The sequence below is a fragment of the Egretta garzetta genome, unplaced genomic scaffold (genome assembly GCF_000687185.1).
Source record: "Egretta garzetta isolate BGI_Z169 unplaced genomic scaffold, ASM68718v1 scaffold118, whole genome shotgun sequence".
NCBI classification, from domain to species: Eukaryota; Metazoa; Chordata; class Aves; order Pelecaniformes; family Ardeidae; genus Egretta; species Egretta garzetta.
In genome coordinates, this window is record NW_009260484.1 from 3,171,422 (window position 1) to 3,193,945 (window position 22,524).

General features: G+C 35.8%; 1 protein-coding gene across 2 annotated transcripts in view; it reads right to left on the reverse strand.

Annotated features, from left to right (window-relative positions):
- Positions 1–22,524, reverse strand: part of NUP133 (nucleoporin 133) — a 41,985-nt gene that overhangs the window by 7,602 nt on the left and 11,859 nt on the right. For both annotated transcript variants that reach the window (XM_035899660.1, XM_009644145.2), the window contains exons 5-22: positions 22,292–22,423; positions 19,852–20,022; positions 19,044–19,199; positions 18,854–18,924; positions 18,157–18,304; positions 17,156–17,303; positions 16,260–16,417; positions 14,992–15,083; positions 12,686–12,849; positions 11,057–11,151; positions 10,704–10,928; positions 9,605–9,727; positions 9,064–9,163; positions 7,815–8,057; positions 6,430–6,563; positions 4,718–4,876; positions 3,145–3,280; positions 1,283–1,401 (exon numbers count right to left, since the gene is read on the reverse strand). In XM_035899660.1, coding sequence (XP_035755553.1) covers positions 1,283–1,401; positions 3,145–3,280; positions 4,718–4,876; positions 6,430–6,563; positions 7,815–8,057; positions 9,064–9,163; positions 9,605–9,727; positions 10,704–10,928; positions 11,057–11,151; positions 12,686–12,849; positions 14,992–15,083; positions 16,260–16,417; positions 17,156–17,303; positions 18,157–18,304; positions 18,854–18,924; positions 19,044–19,199; positions 19,852–20,022; positions 22,292–22,423 — 2,574 coding nt within the window. The remainder of the gene's footprint in view (positions 1–1,282; positions 1,402–3,144; positions 3,281–4,717; positions 4,877–6,429; positions 6,564–7,814; positions 8,058–9,063; positions 9,164–9,604; positions 9,728–10,703; positions 10,929–11,056; positions 11,152–12,685; positions 12,850–14,991; positions 15,084–16,259; positions 16,418–17,155; positions 17,304–18,156; positions 18,305–18,853; positions 18,925–19,043; positions 19,200–19,851; positions 20,023–22,291; positions 22,424–22,524) is intronic.

Sequence of the window (22,524 nt, forward strand, 5' to 3'; positions counted from 1 at the left end):
CCAAATTCTAAATTAGTACTTTAAAGGAAAATTAACATTAATGTTCTTTTTATTTACCCTTTCTGAGTTTCACTCTCACATTGCAAGTAGCGAGTATGAACACTGGTTTGACAATAGAGAGAATTCAGGAGAACTGTCATGGTGCCAGCGCTTGCCAAGTCACAAGTGACACTTCCTTGTGTCCCTGTGTGTCCCTCCCCCCCAATGCCACAGATAGTCTCACTAAAAGATACAGGTAATGACTTCAGAATCTGCACCCTTTCTGAGTTTCACTCTCACATTGCAAGTAGCGAGTATGAACACTGGTTTGACAATAGAGAGAATTCAGGAGAACTGTCATGGTGCCAGCGCTTGCCAAGTCACAAGTGACACTTCCTTGTGTCCCTGTGTGTCCCTCCCCCCCAATGCCACAGATAGTCTCACTAAAAGATACAGGTAATGACTTCAGAATCTGCTACTAGTGTTGTCTTAAGAAAATGAGGAAAATTAAAACAAGCACACTATCAGCTTTTGATTTTCCACAGGATTACAGGAAAAGTAAGGAGTTGCAAAATTGACACCTAGACAGGATCCAATTTGTTTTACAACGTATTGTTGTTGCTCATGGAATATTTTTTGTGTGCATTACTGGATGGTAAAAATATGCTTCCAACAAGGCAGAAACAATGAGGCTACTGGTTGCTGGCTATCATGAGAAAGGTGTGTGGAAAGGGAGTCAGCCAGTCAGTGATCCCAGTACTGGAGCAGCTCATGGTTTTGTTTCAGTATGGACTGGGGGTTTTTTGGTTTGTTTTTGAAAAAGAAGGAAAAAAAGTAGCAGAAAGACTTCGGGTGCCTTGCTGCAACAGGTGACCAAAAGCCTCTTCCTGCTTCTAGCCCTTTCTTTTTCTAGATTGCAGCACCCTTCTCCACTAAGGTGGAATTCTTTGTTTCTTCTGCCTTCCAAGTTCTGCCCTACTGAGAATGTAACAGAAGGTAAAAATTGTCTCGTATCCAAGAACTGGTTTAAACCAGTATATCAGCTTCTGGCACTGATTTGATTTGCTTCTTCTCCTAGCAGCGTGCATTCAACAAAAAGAAATTTGAACTAGAAACAGCATTCTGAAGTTTGGTGCTGGTAGAAACTAAGCAAACAAACAAATTCATGTATCAGATCTTTAGGTGCTTAGCAAGTCATGTTAGGGATAAAGACAGCTGTGATCTTCTCATTTATTTTGTCACAGAAAGGCAGAAAACAAACTGGAACTTTACCTCTGTAATGAAGAAAACATGAGATACTTACACCAATGAGCTGAGATGCAGACAACACTGGCATATCATTGAGGTTCAACTGTTTCTCTGCCAGTAATTGTTCAGGAAGAGTCTCCTGATGTAACAGAAAGCGTTCCTGTTCCGATATTTCTTGTAGTCATTTAAAGAAATGAATGTTTCATGTTATTAAAATGCAATAATAAATTCTATGGAACAGTAGTAACTGTCAAACCACAATATTATTCAGGTCTACAAATGTTTGTTATGAAGCATTCTATTTGGACACCTAATGGTCCTAAAGCACAGAAATACTTCCACTTCAATACTGTCATCCTGGTGACCTAGTTCTTCTTACTTTCCACTCGGGCTTTCAGTGTAATGCAGACTGGTAACTCTTCTTTCTCAAAACCACACAATGCATGCACAGGATTGGAGGGAAGTTGTTGCATTATGCAGGGAAGTAAGGTGGTTGCGATTTTTAGGAGCTACCTTCTGGCTGAAGACTTGTGCCATGGACCTGCTCCACCTCATGAATTATTCCTTTTTTGATTGTTTTATTTTCCAGTATCATCTGCTTCAGGGTTATAAACTTATTAGGTAGAAACAGTCAAAATGGAATAATTTCAGCCACAGTATGTGAACCCTGCTGCCCCACCCCCCAAAGTTCCATTGCATGGTAGAAGGGAGCATTTTATCTGTTGAATGCAGCAGAAATAATTCTTCTTTATCAACAGAAAACCAATACACAAAGAGCATTGAGTTTTAAAAGCCATGTCATGTGTCATACAGAAACATGCAGCAGAGCAAAGTCCAGACCAAGTTTTGACAGTTCATTACCCTACTGAAATAAAGCTTTGATTTCCTCATTTTTCTACGGTTTTCCTATCTGAAGATGAGATTCTTCACATTAGCATATTTTTTTCTCACAGTGGTAAGAAAAACAAATTTCAACTTCAAGATTTCATGCAATGCTTTAGAATTTGAAGGGCAGACAATACATTATTATTACAAGCTAAAATAATTTGTGAAGCCTACTTAGTTATCATAATTATTGCCAGCCTTTTTTAACAGGATTTCTTTCAAGATTTGTACAAAACATATGTGGATAAATAGGCAGATAAATAGAAGTAAGCTTGAGCAGTAACCTTGAGTAATATTTCAAAGCTTTCCCCTGGTGGCCAGTATTAGATTAACTATTGGTGTTGAACTATTTTTTCCACAAACTCACTGTTTGTGCAGCACATGCTGCTGTATCAGGAAAATGGTATTTTCCAAAGTGATAGGAACAGCAGAGCAGTGGAACCGTTGCATTTGGTAATGAAACAGAACAGGTATTCCTACTTTTCCCGTTAATATCCTTTCAGCTAGAGCATAATGAAACTCTGTCACTGTAACCTTTCTAGATGCAGAGAGAGGCGCTGAGAAAGCACTTCTTGATCACAAATGTATACATTTACAGGCACATTACTACGATACAACATAAGAGTCTCAGGACTTTAGAAGAATTCAAAATTGAGAGCCAGCTTTAAGAAATTAAATAATTTTTACCTTGCATCTGAAATACAAAGTACAGCTTCATTTACTTCAGAACTGTCTAATGACTTCTCAAAAAGACTGTGCGGCTTGTTATTTATGCCAATATTTTGTTTTAGTAGAAAAAAGTGAAAAGGTACAAATTTCCCTTGCTCATAGCCCTAACTCACAGGTGAAGGTGAATACTAAGGTTACTGCCTTATGCAGTTTTCCTTATCCTGCAATGCAAAATCATCAGCCCGTTTATCCCTAACGTATTAGAGCCCTCAGCCTAGTAAATTAACTACCTGCAAAATTGACATGATTCTAATTCAGTAACTTCATTAGTCTGTTCTGTCCTTTGCTGTTTTTCTTTCTTACCTTCTATTTTCTCTTGCAGTATATCTTCTGAGAAGTCAGATGCTAGCGCGGCTAATTTGCTCAAGCCAAGAAGTGTTTTCTTCTTTGCAAAGTATCGGGTCTCCATATTTGCTAAAGTCTGCAACGTTCTGTGAGCCTGAAATTAATAAAGATGTTAGAAATCAGTTTTAGAATTTAACATCAGAAGGTTAACAGATCAGGATTTAACCTGCACGGCAGTCTCACAGCTATTTATTGTTTGTAATACTATAACCCTTATTTTTTAAAAGTCATACAACTTGCACATTAAAACTCCGCGTTACACTCTTCAGGAAGAGACATAGATCCCTACTTCAATTGTATCCAAACCCCATCTTCATTACTAATTAAGAAAAACTATCTTACGCTCAAAGGATAAATTACAACTTCACGTTTTATACCTCTGGGATCTTATTCAAGGCTTTGCCATAAAAGCCAGGCAAATACACTTTGACAGGACAACTTTGCATACAGACTGATTCACTTGTTAATTCAGGAACTTGAAAAAACAGAATTATATGTATAACTGCTGCAGTAACCAAACGTTTAGGCAAGAATTTATTTATCTATTGGACAAAGGAGCAGAAAATTTCTGAGCTCCTACTCAGAAATAAACTATCCAGAGTGAATTACTTGTATATTTTAGAATCCTAGTCCCCTCTTCATAGTGCTTTGCTATAAAAGTCAACACAAACAGAATATTAGAAGACTCACAGGGTGGGTTTTGGGGTTTTGGTGGTGGTTGGGTTTTTTTGTTGGTTTGTTTTTGGGTTTTGTGTGGGTTTTTTTAAAAGGCAGAAAGTATTAACAACCAATAATTTGCAGTATGATAAACATTTCCATGCTCTGCATGCTTAATAAACGTGCACATGGATCAGAAGAAGTCATTTTTCTTTAGAATTAGTTTATTTGCTGAAATGAAATACGTTCATAAACCTAGCAGAAGGAAGGGAAGACTGACCAACAGGAAGTAGGGGAAGAATAACTGGGCAGCCGACAAGGCAACAAAGAATCAAGTTTTAAAACAGCGTAACATTAACCTATCCACCTGCACATTAGCTATTAAAAAACCCCATTGCTTTTATGCTATGAGTACAAGGGATTAAAGTAATCAATATCTTTTTTTACTTTTGTGATACCTCCAAATTCCTTTGCTTTAAATTGTTAGTTTTGAAATATAAATTTCAGTTTTTCCCATGCTGGATAATCTCATAATGCTATTAATATTCACTGTAAACTCCCAATTCCACCAAAGTGGTGATCAGACAGCCATATAAAACTTCCTTGATACAAAATATTAATCACCAACAAAGGATGAAAAGCTGCCCTAACTTCCAGTACATGGTGCAGCGGCTTATATGATATACCAGATGGTGCCTGGAGGGAGGCTTTTGGTAGTCCATTAATAATCCATGTCATCTCTCCCTTAAGTCACCAAGATAAGCTGTCTTCTTTTGATGATGAAGAGTCAGAATTAGATAATTTGCCTACTCAAATATGTACTCGACTCATTTAAGATATGATATTTCAGTTTGGTTGTATTAAGATATCCTACCTTTTGGAAATCCTGACTATTGATTTCATGTAACCAGCTCAGATGCTCATGAGCTTGCAAGAAACTGGCCAGCTGTCCATGCTGAGCAATAGGCTGGGATAACAGCTTCCCTCGCTTTCCTTTTTCTAAATACCAGCGAAACAGGAAATCTGAAAAATTCTGAAGATTTTAAAAGTTAGATTTAAATACCTTGTTTGTCTTCTAAGGCAAAATGTTTCATAAAATACAATTAGTAAGAACCTGCTTAACAAAACAAGACACACACACAAAAAAGTAACATACTGCTGATGAAAAAAATCTTAAGAGTTCTGATAGAAATAGCGTTTAAAGAATTCATCAGCTACAGTGCAAGAGATGCAGATAAACACAGCAGGGTTTATCCTTCAATGGAAGTGAAGGAGGTGCCAAATGTAAATTTTTCACGTTAATGCACAAGAATGGAAACAGGTATCACATTATCCACAATTCTAATCTTATTTTTTTACCTGTTCCCCCCCTGCCCAAAGACTCTAATTTCTTTCATGTACAAGTTTGCTTCTGATGTCACTGTTTCTGAAACATTCCCTCTGTCTCCAACTGAACCTATAACCGTACTTCTCTCAGTCATTGTTAAAAAATGTCTTTTTTTAAAAAAACACAGCTATTTTATCCTCAAAAACTTCAACACGACATAACCAGTCAGGGTTTATGTTTAAGATTTGACTTAGTCTTTTCAGAGTAATTTTAGAACAATGCTAAATTTTAATTGCATTAACAATTTAGGAAATAAAGTTTGAAGAGGCCACCAGTCTGATAGTCTATCCATTAGACTTGATCTATACAGCTCTACATTTGCTAAAGTAACTTCTTTTCAGAAATTATTACCTTAGTGTTACTTTTTTTCTCTAAAAGAAAAAAAGCATCTGCAGAGAACAAATAGAGAATTTATCCCTTTCTTGTGGCAGTATGTGTGAGTATTTAACACTCACTATTAAACAGTTTACTATAATTTCTGTCTGTTGCTTGTTCTTATTAAACAACCTTTCTATACTATCTTTATTAAGAAACCCGTAGGCTGCAGGACTTCTCTTTCCATAGTTGTGGAAAACTAAACAAATTGATCTCACCAACTCTCAAATCAGGAAACCTTTGTCCCAGCCCCCCTGACTTCAAGTAGTCTCTATGGCTTTTTCCTTAAGCTTTCCTTTTTTTTTTTTTTTTTTTTTTTTCCAACAGGTACCTGGCAGGACAATAAAAAAAGACCACAGCAACATCCCTGTCTTCCTACTCTTCTTAACTACTTTTCTATTTATACATTTAACAATCTTCTCTTTTGGAAGTTATCCTTCAATTTACAGTACATTAGTTTAATAAAACAACAGTACACTGACTACAGCACCTCAGTGAACAAGTCACAAAATGCCAAAAGATGTTAAGGGTGAGACAGGGTGTTTCAGGCACAAAGAAGGTCCCATGAAACGCCACTGCCCATAGAGCTAGCACCCATATTTCTCCTGACTTGCTTTCCAGTCTCAGGGTAAAATATGCCATTGAGTTCTGTGCAGTGTGTCTTGACTCCAATTTTCCACATTATCCCTTGTACGTATATGTAAATACATACACATTTAAAAAAACCAGATACCACCACCCCCCCAAATCAAAACTTTTGCAACATTTCAAGTGCAAATGTATTATAAAACACTATCTAAAGGAATTAGAAAAAAAAGAGTTACCTGATCTGCAAACTGATTCATGTAACGTTGCAGTCTGGCCTGGTTGTCCGTCTGCTCACACATTTGCACCAGGATATCAAAGTCACAGTACTTCTCTGCTAAAGCAGCTGCCATCTGATACTGTCCCAGGGAAACTAAGTAACCGAGAAGAAAAAGTTATATCAAACAAGCTCATCTTTGGCTGTCGGATGACTGAGAGCAGAGACCAGGAAAATGAGAACAAGCCTTAAGTGTTTCCATCACAGAGGTACTTACATGTTCCCAAAGAAACATTCACCTTACTGCATCTGTACCCTGTGCACATGCAAGCTCACACACCTAGCACCTCTGTCCCCCAATACAAGAGGGAAGAAGAGAAGTTTAGAATGCTAAGTTGCCAGTATACATCCTCTTTTCTCTGAAAATTAGCTATTTGTGCCTTTAGGGGATGGGGTGAAAAAAAAAGATAAACCCATGACATGATATCTGTATTAAGACCCACTTAATTGCATAAAGTGATAAAGCAGCAGGCAAAGGCTTTTGGTAACAAATAGAACAAGTAAAAATAACATTTTTTATTACAAATCCTATTATTTAAAAACTTTCATTTTGGTCCAGTCAAATACATAAGAGTTAGCAGAACGCAGAATTTTGTTTGTAAGCAAATATTAACTTTAGATTGAACATAATGATATAAAATGTATTCATAAGCTAACAGAGCCCATGAATGTCAGTAAAACTGACAATGATAGTTTAAGAGACTTTTCTTAAGGTTTAAGAATATTAAAAGGTAGTGATTATTAGATTGTTCTATTTATAGCGTGCATTTTTAGTCTAAAAAAATTAAACTTTAGAAGCTCAATAAAATGTATTGGCTCAGAGTTATTTCCACTTAACAAGGGGGTTTTTGCTTTCAATTACTCATGAAAGACTTGACCACATCTGACATGTTAAACAGCAGCTTTGATTATTAAATAATCAAGATTCAAAACGTAACTTTTTCTTGATAAACACTAAACAAATAAACAAACTTTCAGGCATATATGTTAATGTCAACTAGCAACAATATAAACATTTAGAAATCCATTTATAGGCTATTTTCAGCCAGCTGGTACAAGATCAACTCCTGCCAGAAAACCGTAACAAGGTAGCAAAAGAAAAAAATTCAAGCACCTGTTGTATTAGAGGTATGGGCACGGGTGCAGCCTTAGATGCAATTCTGTAACCTGTTGTTATTTTCTAAGTATCCCATTAAATCATAAAACCAGCCATTTATACCCTTGAAGGCAAACATGCAGGACAAACAGAATTCATACACAGATGCCGTTTACTCTATCAGATTTGCATCATTTCCTCATCGAGTCGAACATTTAATCCTTCCATTGAGGAAAACAGACAGTACTTACGGAGAGGGGACAGGAGTTCTGCTCTTTTCTGCACATATTCCATTTCCACATTACTGTATCTCTCTTGATCAGCAGGGCAGTCCACAGATTTCAGCTGAGAAACATAACCATCTAGAAAACAATCCAGTAGTGCCACCAACTGTTCAGCCACAATGCTACGGAGGTTGCTGTCCACCTGGGGATACACCATCTTCAGAATGATTCCATGCTGACGTATTATCGCTGCACGAACGCCGCTAGATGCTTGGGAAAACGACACAGCGAACATGAAAACAACAAACCTACCCCGCAAGAATCTACGCCGAAGCATAGCAAAAAACATTACTACACATAATCAAAAAAATAGAAAGCAACCAAGCTAATAAACATTTTAATTTTTAAAATAAAAGCGATGCTATAAAAAAAACCCACAAAACAAACCAAAACAAGCACATACTCCCATCTACCTTTACATATTAAATTTGGCCAAAACATAGTAAATTAAAAAGAACAGAAACAAAATCACCCCCTGAACTACACAGATCTACACTGCCAGCTACCAATACCAGCTATTTTTCAGAAGAAAAGAATCACTTGCATGATCTGTAAGCAAAGTAGAGAACACACACAAGGTAAAGGCAACTTCTGTTAAACTCATCTGAATACTTGGATGTAGTCATCAAGACATAACACACCGAAAGAGCTTGCATGGGTTCTGCTTTTCAAAAGATTTTTATCTTGGGAGCAGTAAGTAAGTGTGTTTTATACATAGAGGCCACAGGGAAGCTTAAGCACCTACTGGAAAGTGCTTGCTTCTGCAAACATTTGTTCTGATAGTTTTTCGTGATATTAAACCATCAAAATAAAACACTGAAGGAAGTGAAGAATCATCAGTCCTTTTAAACCAGTTATAGATCACATTTTACGATTAATTTTAACATTATTTATACCATAGGTCTGCCAACCAGAGCCAGTGCATGCTAAAAAAAAAAAAAATTAGCTTTGTCTCCCAAACTTTCTTTTTGTAGTCAAATTTACAATGTAAGTTTTAAAGAATTATCATCAGTACTGGACAAGGTAAGTGTTCATTGATTCATTCCATTTCATTCACCAAATGAAACCTTTAGCTTCTCCTGTTCTTACTGACAGCCTTGTAGAAGCTTTTAACAGTAAGTTGAACATTCACATTGAAATTCTTGTGTTCTGAAACTTATGAAAGTATTTTTGTTTAGGATACATAATTAATAAACTAGTAATAGTAATTTCTCACCGGTCCATGGAATGTATTCAGGTTCTCTTTCTGGAAGCTCTCCTGTTTTATATAAAGAGGCTCTAGACTGACGATACTGACAGGCAGCTTGTAGCATGTCCTATTGAAAGGCAAGAGTATAAGTACTTTCAAGTCTATCTGCATATACACAGACTGTAAAAGATGTTATCTTTTCTCATTCTGATATGTTCTTTTCATATCCCCCTTCTTTCTACACCACTTTCTCAGCTGTATAGAAGAGCGCATACTGACTGAGCAGGAATCCTCGGTGCTCAGGCATAAGCGCTTCACTCTTTGCTATGTGCTCATGCTTTCACAACTTCCAACAATGCTGCAACTTCTTAAATTCTCTTTAGCCATGGCTCAGGAGGAAAAAGAATGTCCCTAATTCCACATGAGACCATCTGTTTGTTCCTAATGCATATGGACATGTGAAAAGTGCATTCACTTTTGTTCTCATATCAGTAACTCAGATGTACAGACGTACTCTTCAATATTTACCTTCCCCTCCCACAACCATCTAGTTAATGCAGTTCTATACCTTAATGATGTTGTTCACATTGACAACTATCTGGGCCCACTCAATTGATTCAATAGGCATATCTTTCAGGATTTGTTCCTCTTCTTCTAGCAAGCATTCAAAGATGGAATCTATCTGGGACACCTCAAAGAGAGAAAGAAAACATATCCATTACTAGCTCATTTCCTGAAAGCCCAGTAATGAGTAGTATGAAAAATAAACAAATATCAGTAGAAACCACATCAATAGCTAAAAATATTAAAAGGTATCAACTACTCAAATGGATAATGAAATCACCAGCTTATATTTCATACCATACTCAGAATACAAGAATTGCCTTATTTCTGGACTTAAATCTGGAAGAAGAAAAAAACCCAACAAACTCTTTTTTGAAGGCAACTCCATAAACTTCCATTAAGCATATTCCTCCATATTCTTCTGAAACATTTGGCAGTAGAACCTTTGTTAGATAAAGTATACTGGATAACTTACCTGCTTTAAAATAGCAGACTATTATTTCTATTTTATTTTCTATTTATTTTTCTCCATTAGCAACTACCGTCCTCTACTGGAAAAAACTTAAGAATAAATGTTTTGTGTATAGCTCTTCTCAAGAAGGAAGAAATAAATGAAGACTGGGTGCTTGACTGGAATGCAGCATAAACTGAGAACTAGCTTAGATTCACTAATGTTAGAGAGGACAAAAAATTATGAGACACTGAACTGACACAATTCCATCCAGGACAGCTCATCATATCAGCTCTCCTATCTGGAAAGCTTCATACGCTTCATTTCACCCCTTAAAAATGATAATTTAGTATACGTTTTCTGATGTGCCAGAGAATTTCACTCGTCTTTTTCATTGCTCATCCATGTAGGTTAGCTGGCAATGATAACTTCTGCTACGAGAAATTTGTCAGAATTCATGTTTCAGCTGCAGACATAAGAAGGTATGTACACTGAAGTGAGGAAAATACTACCACACCATCCCTATTCAAAGGGAAATTGTGTAAAGTTGAATCAATTTTTAAAGGGCAAAGCTTCAAAGTACACAATAAAGCACTGCAACTTTTACTACATGCGATACTACATAACGATTGAGAAATTACAGGTTTCTTACCTCTCGAAAGAACACATCTGCAGGGGTAAGACTGGGTGGAATGTCACACTCCCTTTTGTTTAACGCTATCAGTATAGCAGCATTCACTAGATCAGGCAGCCTGGAGTGGTGATTCTTGAGAACAATAGCTGCTGCCAGTTTCTCTGCATGCTCACAGAGCAACAATCGAGTTGCCATGGGCATCCCTCGTACTGGAAAACTGCCCAGACGCTCAAATACACCAACCTTTTATTAAAAAAGACCAAAACCATAAAACAAGACATGCACATTAAGCATTGTTCTAGAATAATTACTTTAAGACAAAATAATACTCTACTGTGTGCGCTGATACCAAAAGAACAGTAGAATTTTACCTGATGAAGAAAGTCAATGAAGAAGGAATGTGCTTTTGTCTTATCTTCTAGCTGATGAAGAAGAATGAGAGATGTATTGCTGAAACCAGCTGCTTCTAAAAAGACAAAAATCTTAGATTAGAGCACTTGACATCTTCATTACTTTGATAACTCTTTTTTTACCTCCAAGGTAAACATATTTCTATAAATTTCTATAGCGTTACCACACTTTTTTAAACATATGCACACACATTTATATATTGTTTACCATGCCTTTTTTAATGCGTTTTTTTGAACTCTGTCATAGCCGAAGTAAAGCCTTTAGAAAAAATCAAGTATTTTTAGATCAGTACAACTGCTCTGAGGCACTCAATTCATTGTGCTGCTAAAATAGCAGCTCACCAGCTTATTCAAGTTTTAGTAAGATTCAGATGCAAATTTTTATCTGCAGTGTGGACTAGCTATTGCTAAATTTATTATGCCCTAGACCACAGTTACTACAAAATCAAGTGTCAACAGACATTCAGACCTAATTGACTCTGTTGCCTGCAAAATTCCACTGCACAACATAAGTGGTTGCCCAGCTCTGCTCTACTTTTCTTCTTCCTCAAATAAGCTTGCATCTGAAAAGCCAGCTAACATTTCTGTCTGGACAATCAGGTCCTTAAAGGAGTCAATAAGGATAATAGAAGCTTCCTCGTGAATATCCTCACAAGTATCTCACCTCAGCAGAGTTCTCCAGAGCCCAAGTTACTTTCCTATTTCAGAATTTTTGTATATTCTAACTGTGCTTTAAGCCAAAAGACCACCAACTTGCTTTAGCCGGGAATAAATGCAGATAAGCTGACAAATTAAAAATAAAGTTGATTCAGAAAATACTGAGGATCTGATGCCTGACAATTTCTAACTGCCTGCCACACAGAAACAACAGCAGAAAGCATCATCCATCTGTAACTATTTACTACATGAACTTTCAAACTACATTTCTGCTCAGTAACTGGCAACTGCTTCTTGGAGGTGCTGGAGACAGTTTCAAATTAACACTGTTCATAAGAGACAGGGAAGCATGAACAAAGAAGTTTCTTGCTGAAAACATGTCTGCTTTAATCCTTCACATACAACAAATACTCCAAAATAAATTTCTCTAGTCCTCTTTTAGGCAGACATAAATACTAATGCCCCCAGAGGGGTATGAGCTCACTCTACCCAGGATCCAAGCCCACCAGAAGCTGTGCAGCCACGCTGACAAAGAGCTAAGCATGAGCAAAATAAACTCTTTCTCTCAACATATCTATTTGTGGAAAATAATTTAGACGTAATCAAGGAATCACGGAAACACTAAACTTACACCACCTGGTCCTTTCTCCGATGTTTGTGTTTACTATATGAAGTCAAGAACTAACCACAGTAGACTGCAAGTTTATCTGGCAGTCTCATAGGACACATCTTCAAGCCTCTCTGGAAATACATCTAGTGGTGGAAGAGGGCAAGGGACACCTATGCCCGTTTTGCAAAGCTTAAATTATAATTTTAGTTAGAGTACTATAGACAGTTTTTAACCAAAAAGCCCCCCCAACAATCAACACCACAACCTCCCCCCCCCCCCGCCCCCCCCCCAAAAAAAATAACCAAAACCACCATTATGTTTACCTTCAGGTACAGATTCAGCCCATCTTGGATCAGAGGCAGGGTAATCATCCATTAAGTCCAGACTGATCTGAGTCACTGCCTTATCCAGTTCAACATCAGAATCCAGATCTGCATTACCTGGAAAGAGCTCAACTACCATGCTTTGTGCATTGACTACATCTTTCCTAAAACAAAAGACAGACAAAGTAAGTGAAATAAAAACAATAGATAGGACTACAAGGAACAAGAACTGCTCAATTAGTAGGATTTTCTGAATTGCTTTTTGTAAAGCGCTTTAGATTATAAACACCAAGCACTGTCTGGGCTATCTTTAAACTAATTATGGATAAAAGGTATTTTGATTCTATGGATAATAACTCTTTCAAAGCAAGCAGGCTGCACAATCTATAAAACAAAAAAAGCACAAGCCAGGAAGTGTTTCAAGTCACTTTTTATTTTACTACCCCTATTATTATTATTTAAGAGAAAACTTTCATCATACAGAGCTAAGTCTGGATGTCTCTGGCAGCTAAGTCACCAAATTTCTATTGCTTGCTTTAAAATCCTCTCAAGAGTACACATAATCTCCCCCACAAAAGGCAACAGAGTAAAAGCTCTTAAGAAAATTATTCAGCAAATATTATTGTTATTTCTGATAATTTCAGAGAATCCTATCCTATTCAGGTCAATAAGTAAAAGAGTAAGAAGCAACCAAATGCTTAAACCTGCAGCGTATGAAGTTGTACTGAACAAATCTATGTAAGAAGTATGCGATATTCACAAAAAGCACTGATTTGATTTTGTGACTAAAAATTAATAGTATTCCTACTGAGAAGGAATACTGCAATTCCAATATATTATCTGATTTTGTATAGATTTATATCTTTCATGAGACTTTCAGTTTGAATGTTTATATGACCAAGATATCCTAAAATAAAAACCAGCAGTGCATCCAGAAATTGCACAAAGGTTTACTAAAGCAAACTACATTTTTACAAACTGGAATATATTCCATTACTTGCTCTGCATCAACTGCTTGGCCATCTGGACAGGCCATTGCTATATCTGTTCTGTGGAAGATTTCTCCATTCATTTTACCATACTATTTTTCCAAAAAAAAAAAAGCTGAACCAATAGTATACACATCAAATTATTAATTTCTTCTAGTTTCATAAATATAACCCAGATTTTAATCAAAGTAACATTAAACTTGCATACTGTTTCACATTGTTTTCCTTACTACTTCCTGCTTTCTTCTGACCATTTTCCAGCCCCCTTGTTCACACCCTCAGCGATACCAACTTTCATATTTGTTATCTGTGCTCTCAGACTTTAGCTACTCTAGTCACCTCAGGACCACCTCAGCCACCTCCAGCAGCAATTCATGTCCATTTGTGGATACACGTAGATTTTCTTTCCAAATTCTGTGCATGTTTACAGATCTTTACTTGATACCGTTTATTGTATGTGCCTAATCCCCTTCATAATCTTCTTCCTCATATACAGCTCTATGTCAAAAGCACTCCTACTACCTGTTATCTTAAATCTGTTCTTTCCAAGTTTTAAGACTCTTTAAGGAGATTAGTCCTAAGACGGTTTGTGGTGTGGTTTTTTTTTTAAACAAATATATATTGAAAACAATCCCCTCTAGATATAATTAATCCAAGTCCAAAGCTCTGTTTATCTTCTTATCTCTCCTCTTCCTCCTTTGTTTACATCACTCATCTCAACATCAAATCTTTCAGAGGCATTGCATGCCTCCTAACAGTCAGCTCCCTTTAATCAGGATAGTTTGATGAACAGTGTATTTCCTTCCACTCCCACTCACCCCATACAAGTCAATCTAAAAAAAAAAAATAAATATCTTCTTGCCACAGAATCTGCCATGCTACTTATTCTTCATGGCCATGTAAATAGTAATTAAACATACTCAAAAGTATTACTGAAAATAGCTATGCAAGTAAAAATGATGAAAAAAAGGAAAGAACGTTTTTTAACAACAAAACACCTCTTACAAAAAGAATAAAGAACTCAAAATAACAAAGTTTATAGTTGTTTCATTGGCAGTAATGTAATATCACAGAATTTATGCAGAGTAAGCAAAAAGTCATTGAGATTATAGAAGTCTGCTCCTTTCTAGCACACATCACTTCTTCACTAGCTCAAGATGTATCTAACACTTTCCTAATAAAGATGTGCATGTGTCACTAAAATGACTTTAAAATAGCACAAGAGTATCTTTACCAAGACAATCTCTTACTCAAGTATCAGAGTGCCTTCAAGAAGAGCAAACAAACAAAGCCTCAAAAATAAAGTGCAATTTCTACCTGCAGTACTGTAGAAAAGCAGCTTTCAGTAGTTTAGTCTTGTCTTCTTGAGCTATGATTTCTAGCCTACTGGTTGTGTCAAACGCAGGACTCTGAAAATGCAAAGTAAAAACTTCAGCTGAAAGACAAGTATCAATCTTCATGATGAAATAAAAACAATTTTTCTAAGTACCAACAACATAGATTTAAAATAAAAATGCCACCTGGAAGAAGTTATGTTTATTAAGCCAAACATAAGACTGTAAGATATATTACAGTCAAGGTCACACAGTGGTTTGACCTCAAGCGCTTTAATAACATTCACATAAACTGCAAAGGAACTTACGCCAACTTGTTTCACCAGTCAAACTTTCTGTGGTAATTTTAAATATTTTAACATTTATAAACCCATTAACATTCAAACATTTGACAGAATTTAAAAGGGATTCATGAGTACTATCACCCACAGAAAGAATATAAGTGCAGACAAATCTAACTAGAGGTTAGTTCAGTAAGAAAAATACAGTTCCATCTGAGCAACCACCACAAAGGTCTTCCACTAAAATAGTAGTTAATAATAACTGATTTAAAGATGATTTAACTGGAATAGGGACTGAAACTCACTATTACCCCATAGAAATATTCTCTGATTTATACTGTAACAACTCTTCAATTCTTCCCTCCCACTCCAGGGACATCTCCAGGGCATATACATTTTAAACAAAATATGTTGGATGTAAATAAGAGCTTAATTAATGCACGTTGCACAAAATATCAATAAAAATATTTCTACATGTTTTAACATATTTTTATAAGACTATTAAAAAAATATATATAACAGAGCAGAAACAATATTCAGCTACTACAGAGCCCTTCTCAGCTTAGCCTCCGAGCTTTTCACGGCTTGATAAGTGTCTCTCATGCACAAAGGAAAAGACACAAAAGACTGAAGAAACAATCCTGATGAAAAAGTGGGAACGGAGTCCAAGTCTCTGCAGTAGTGTTATATCAGGTCTAGTGACATACAGTAATATATCTACGTGAAAACAAAAATTTCATAGAAATGTCAACTTCAAAACAAAGGAAAACCAAAAAGTTACCCCAACTGGCAGATGATTATTGAGTTTTGAAAACCGCCTTCATTACATTTGAGTCTCTATTTACAAAAAAACCAACAAAACCTTTAAAACTCAAACAAGCTAGGATTTCCACAGTGAAAATTCAAAACTGCCAGAAAAGCATTTTATTTCTACCCTCAGTTTTCAACCAGCCAAGCAAACAACCATTACCTCACTTCTTGGTCCAGCAACAGAAGAGGACAGGGAATCTTCAAGGTCTTCAGGAAGCACAGAAATGTTTTCCCTGGACAAGATAGTGATAAGTCCACTCTTTTTGGTAAAGAAGATGGGGAGGCTAGTACAGGAACCTGCTCCTAAGATGCTATCTCCTAAGATGAGGGAAGAGGAAAAAAAAGAAAAAAAGCACACATAAATGCCACTTTAAGAACAAAATGTAAATTTAAGAACAAAATGTAACAGTTTTGTAGACAATTATTAAATTTTGTCATGAACTAATCAACAGTAATTGACAATTGCACCTGACTTACAGAAATTGTGGATGCTATTTGCTACTCAAGATGTAGATTCCCAGACACTGCAAGTTTAAAAAAAAAAAAAAAAGAAAAAAAGAAAAAAGAAAAAACCCCAAGATTCAGGTGGTTCACATACTACCTAAGGACCAATGTGCACGTCCTACTTGATAACACTTCTGAAGGTCAAGGGCGACATACTTAAGAGACTTCTGACACACACACCTAGTATGAATTTTAGGCTGAGCCTCGACAGAAAGTTAACATGAAGAACAAAAAAACAACCCACAACAAAACAGTGAATGTTGGAAGAAAAAAAAAAAAAAGCAAAACCCCCTCACAAACAATCCCCCACCCTTTCATATAATAAGAGCAGGGATTTACTTCATTTTCATCCAAAACATTGTAGAGTAAGCAATAACAATACTGGATGTCACGTCACCACTTTTGCTGTACACTCGTGAGAAACTCCCAACTTGAAAGATTTAATAAAAAGAAGCATAAATACAATTCTGCTCTCTGAGAAATCTATAATTGAATGTTTTCACAGTATTTAAAGTACCAATGAAATGTGATTTCTTTTTCCCACCATGTTACCTTGTATGCCAAATATGATCTTCTCCTGTGGTAAAGAAATTCTTCCAGTTCCAGTGGAACAAGCAAACACTTCATCTTCCTTATAGAGGTAAGCAGCATGACTAAAGTAATCTGGGACTACCAGACAGCACAACACTTCCTCTTCTGACTGCAAGCGTTACACATGAAAAATATCACACATATAATCAAAATCTTAAACAAACATATAACATTTTAAAGACTGATCTGAGTTGCCTGAACTTGTTTTAATTTTTAACAAGAAGATATGGGTATAACTTATAACCTAAAAAACCAAATCAAACCCACTTTTAACTTGTCCTAAAACTTAAGATCCTGGGGTTTTTTTCTTCCATCTGTATTACATTCTTGCTAATTTCACACAGAGAGATAAGGAAACAGATCAATTATTCTGAAGTTTTCACATTCTCCTTCTATCTTAAGAGTAAAATTTAAGATGCCATGTAATGGCAGGGGGAAGAAGAGGAAGAGTGGAAGAATTTTACCAAAGAAAGTTAATGCCCAAATTTATGCTTCCAGAAGAGAAGGACGACCAATGTGTCCTCCCCTCCCAGCAAGCCTGCCATCTAGCAAGAACCAAAATACAGGTCTCTTAATTCCTTGCCCTGCTACAAGAGTCTCAGAGTCCAAGGTCTGTTTTAAATGGATTGCATGAGTATACCATAAAATTACTCTGTTGAAACTTTCACAGAGCAAGAAATAATAAATCGGTAATAATCAGATGTTTAGACTTCTACTTTTGAGCTTTTTTGTCTTATACTTTAAAATGTAAAGCATAAACTTTACATAAAGGTACTATTAGATATTAAAAGATGCTAAAAGATGTAATTTCCTCAGAATACTACAAACGTACTTCAAAGAACAACCTTAAGACAGAGAACATGATTTTCCTTTAGACAAAAATCTGATAGCTGATTTATGTACAGGAATATTCTGAAACACTGTGCTTTCTTAACTCAGTTTCAGGGCCTTCATTTGCATACCTGAAAAGATGGATTATACTGTGTGACCTCCACAACAACGTCATCAGACATCTGGTAGCCTTTATCTTCTACTGTTATCAGAGTGTAGTAGACAAGACATGGACGATCTCCAGGATGCCATGCTGCAGCAAGTATCACCAGCCCATCACTATTCAACAACAGATATCATACCGTTGAGAGATGATTATTACACATTTTACTTGCTCAAACTCTACCACTCACAAAAGCAGATATTTAAGTACAATCACAAATAAATATTTTCCACTATTGTATCTTTTTTGAAAAACTACAGTATTTGTTCTTTCAGCTGTTTTATTAACAGTATTTATATTGCAGTAGAAAACTGAACCAAGGCAGTTGTGATTTTATGTAATTAGATGAAATACAAGAGATACTGAATTCTCTGTATTTGCTGGAACAAGTTACAATTGCTTACTTGCTGTCTTTGGAATATCAAAACAAAAGAAACACTCAGACCTGATCAAATGACACTAAAAAACCTGAAAGGAAATATTCTAAGGTAATGAATTCGTGATGCTGAAGAGATAATGATAGCATGAAGCATAGAATAACGTAGTTATCTAATATGACATGCCTATTTTATCAACAGCAGCACCCAAGTAAAATTAAATTGCAATCACTTATGTAAAGTTTTTGCAAGAAAACAGAACACATTTATCTCATTGATATTACTTACCGATTCTGTTGCAAATCCATGTACTGTATATTTACTCCTCCTTTAATATCTTCATAGTTACTTTCAGAACCCTAAAAAATAATACATCTGACTTAAAACTATATATAAATATAAGCATATATATATAAACTATATATAAATAGGCTATTAAACAAACACACAAACCCTTTCCAGTTGAGCTGGTTCTTACCCAAATTGCATCTGTAATATGTTCTTTCAGGATCCTGTTGATATCCCAGCTGAGGATATAACGTTCTGATGAATCATCAATCTCCCATTTGTTTAGATTTGAACTTGTTAGCATATAAAAGCTTGATCTCTCTTCATCCCAAAGAACGCTAGAAATCTGCATTTAAAAAAGAAAAGCTAAAAAGGCTAAAGCAGAGCCTTAATATTTGGATATTACAATCTACACCACTCTCAGCCCACAAAAAAAAAAAAAATTACTTTCTTGGATAACCTACAAAAGTAACACTACAAGATGAGAGTATTACAATAATTTCCAAGAGAAGTCTTATTTTATAGATATAAGAATATAGGAAGTATGTTTCTCATACTTTCTTCCAACTCCTGTGGAGTTCACTGACAAAGCTCAACCCAATCACCAGCCCTTGGTAGCCCTAAATCAGAAAAGTACAATTACAGGTTACTTTTAGCTTCTTCAAGTAGTAATGAGGCTATTACTAGAAAAAAGCAAGACTTTGAATCGTTGCGTATTCCCCAGGAAGTATTACTACTTTAAAATCTCCTTTTATTCAGATCTGAAGAGCAAGTAAGCTAAGCATTCTCCTTTACAAAGCATACAGATTTGTATGGTTCCTGTCTTTCTTTCATATTGCAAAGAAATATAAGTAACATGAATGAGTTGAGTCTTGTCTCATTTTTGGTCATTATACATTCTTACACACTCGTTTTCTTTTTTCTTTCTTAAACACTGAGGCTAGAAATTACAGACAGAAATTAAAGCAGATTACTGTATGAATGTTCTTCAAGCTTACCACAGCATCATGTCCAGGAGACAATATACCCAGAAGAGAAGAAACCTTCCTACCAATTCCAGAAAACATGCCCTGACCCTGTGGCAGGGCATGCTGATGAATCTTGCCAGAACTATCTGGTATCAGTCGAACTAGCTGGCCTCTGGAAGATGATAAAATAAAGCTTCCTCCCTAAAAAAAAAGTAAAAGCAACTATATTAAAAAAAAAAAAAAATCACATTCCTGAAACAATTCTATTGTCAGATAAAATTCTTTATGTCAGCTTATAAGCGTAAACACTAAACAAGAACAAGACACAAGGCATCCATAGTACTTGAGAGCTGGCAAAGTAAAAAAAAAAAAAAAAGCATTCATCACAAAGACTGTTTTAAAAAAGTATACTGTGAGCTGTATGCTGCACTGATTCAAGCATAGCGAATAACAGAAAATTTTTTTAATTTTAAACCGTATTTTTGAAAAATATGAAAAGAAAATATATTTAATCAATCTCTACAGGCACTACTACATGTAACATTCATATGTTGAATTATGAATTAAATAACATTCGACTTTTATGTGTGCAGTTAAAACATGAAGTGTTACTGAGTACATTATAATTTTTTTTTTCTTTTAAATAGCATCCTATCCTACAGGACACTGATCTAACTGAACTGCGTAACAAATTTTTAATCTGGTTATGTCAAAAAAGACTGGGGTAGGTAATTGAAAAATCAATTGTGCATTAGTGAATGCATAACTAAGAAAAGATATTACAATGCTAGTGCCAGATCAGGAAATAAAACAATATGCAGATACAAGAAAAAAAGTTGTTTTCTGTTCGGGTATTTTTGGTCCGGGTTTTTTGTTGTTGATTTTGATTTTTATTTTGCTTTGTTTTTTTTTTTTAAGAAATAATAAGCATTAGCACTAAGTCAAACACTGGACTGGTACTTAGCACTGGTAGAGAATCATTTTCTTACCATTGCATGACATTTTAATCCATGAAACTCCATTTCAGTTTAACAACAGAACTAAAATCTCTTGTAATCCTAACGATGAAAAACAGTGTTACCTTTGCACTAAGAAAATGTGAAATCTTGTGCATTATGCAAAATATGCACTCCTTATATACCTTATATAGGAATATATATCTATGTATATACACCTTATTTAGGAGGCATAGACTTCTGCTAATGCATCTCTTGCCTGCCCTAATGGGTGCATCTACATTAGCACTTTAATTAATAACAAGAGTCTGTTTCTGAAGCGACCTTCTGCAAGTCCCCATGTACTGCCTGCTGGATCACATCACATCAGAGCAGTCTGAGCGCAGCAGCTGTACACCCTTCAAATAAAACTAAACTGAAAGATGGGCTCTGACCACTAACAGATAACTCATTTCATGCAGCTAGGCTGGAACTAGGTTAAAATAACAGCCCCCTCTCCCCATATGGCCAGTGTAGATAGTGGCATTGAGTCAGGTTAAATCAGCCCAGTGACATGATGACTAATTAAATAGGGTTGTCATATATGTAATAGACCTTTAATAAAGCTTTAGAACACTGATTAATTAAAGGGTTCTGCTCTGAAAAGAAAAAAAAAAGTTCCTCTAGCTTTGAATTCACATTGATGTCAATGTTTCAACTACAGGTGTGAGACCATCTTGCTTTCCTCATCTTGATATCTGAAACTTGGGCACAATTCCACTATAATAGGGTAGATACATATTAGTGTTTCTTAACATCTTGAAACTCTTAAGAAATTCGTCATTAAGATCACTATCCTCTTACTGGGTTTATGAATGCTTATGACATGCTGATGCCCTAAAAAAATATTTATAATACAGGATATGAACAGTACATGTCGAAAAGGTCATGAGATAAAATGTAATTTAATTGATAACAAGTAGTTTTGAAGACAACACATATTGTAACAGACATTGAATTTTTGTATATATTCCATTTTGAGAGTTTTCCCCATTTAGCCACATCAACAACAGAAAATAGAATTTCTGAGAACAAGTCATAATATACTTGTTCATTACTTTCATGCAGAAATCTCTCAAATTCAGTCACTAGGGAGCTATGCCACAAGATGTTGAGTGTGTGGTCAGCAGATTCAGATGAAGCAGTTCTCTGTGACAGCAGGGTTTCTACCCCTAGAAGTAATCACAGTAGTAATACTGACACTCCTCATAGGCTGAGGTACCGAACTAGTCCTCTTAACCTTATGCTTGAATCCTGCATGCTTCCCTGACTTTAACATTATTATTTATGACTACCAGTCATCTCTGCTACTTAAGATCATCACAGTCATCAGCAATCTCTGAAATTACTCCTCAGCATGTTTGACAGCTTGCTTTGCAGCATTTATTGGAGATTTAGGACTGTTAATGTAAAGCATGCTTTTTAATTTTTAAATTAGGAATTGAAGCAGTATTTTAATACAAATCATACTGTACCTTTACTGCTGTTAGGAAACTGCACAGAGAGCCTCCAAAGTCTGTGAAAGCCTCTGTATAGGAACCTTCATGTGCAAGATTGGGCCAGTAGCGCACAGAACCTTCACTGGTAGCAACCATTATTGCCAGAGACTTGAAGTGAGAAAATAATTAACAGAACATGCACATGATTATTATCAGACTTGCAGCTTTAACAAAAACATGTTATTTTAACATATCAAGATTGTAGGTGA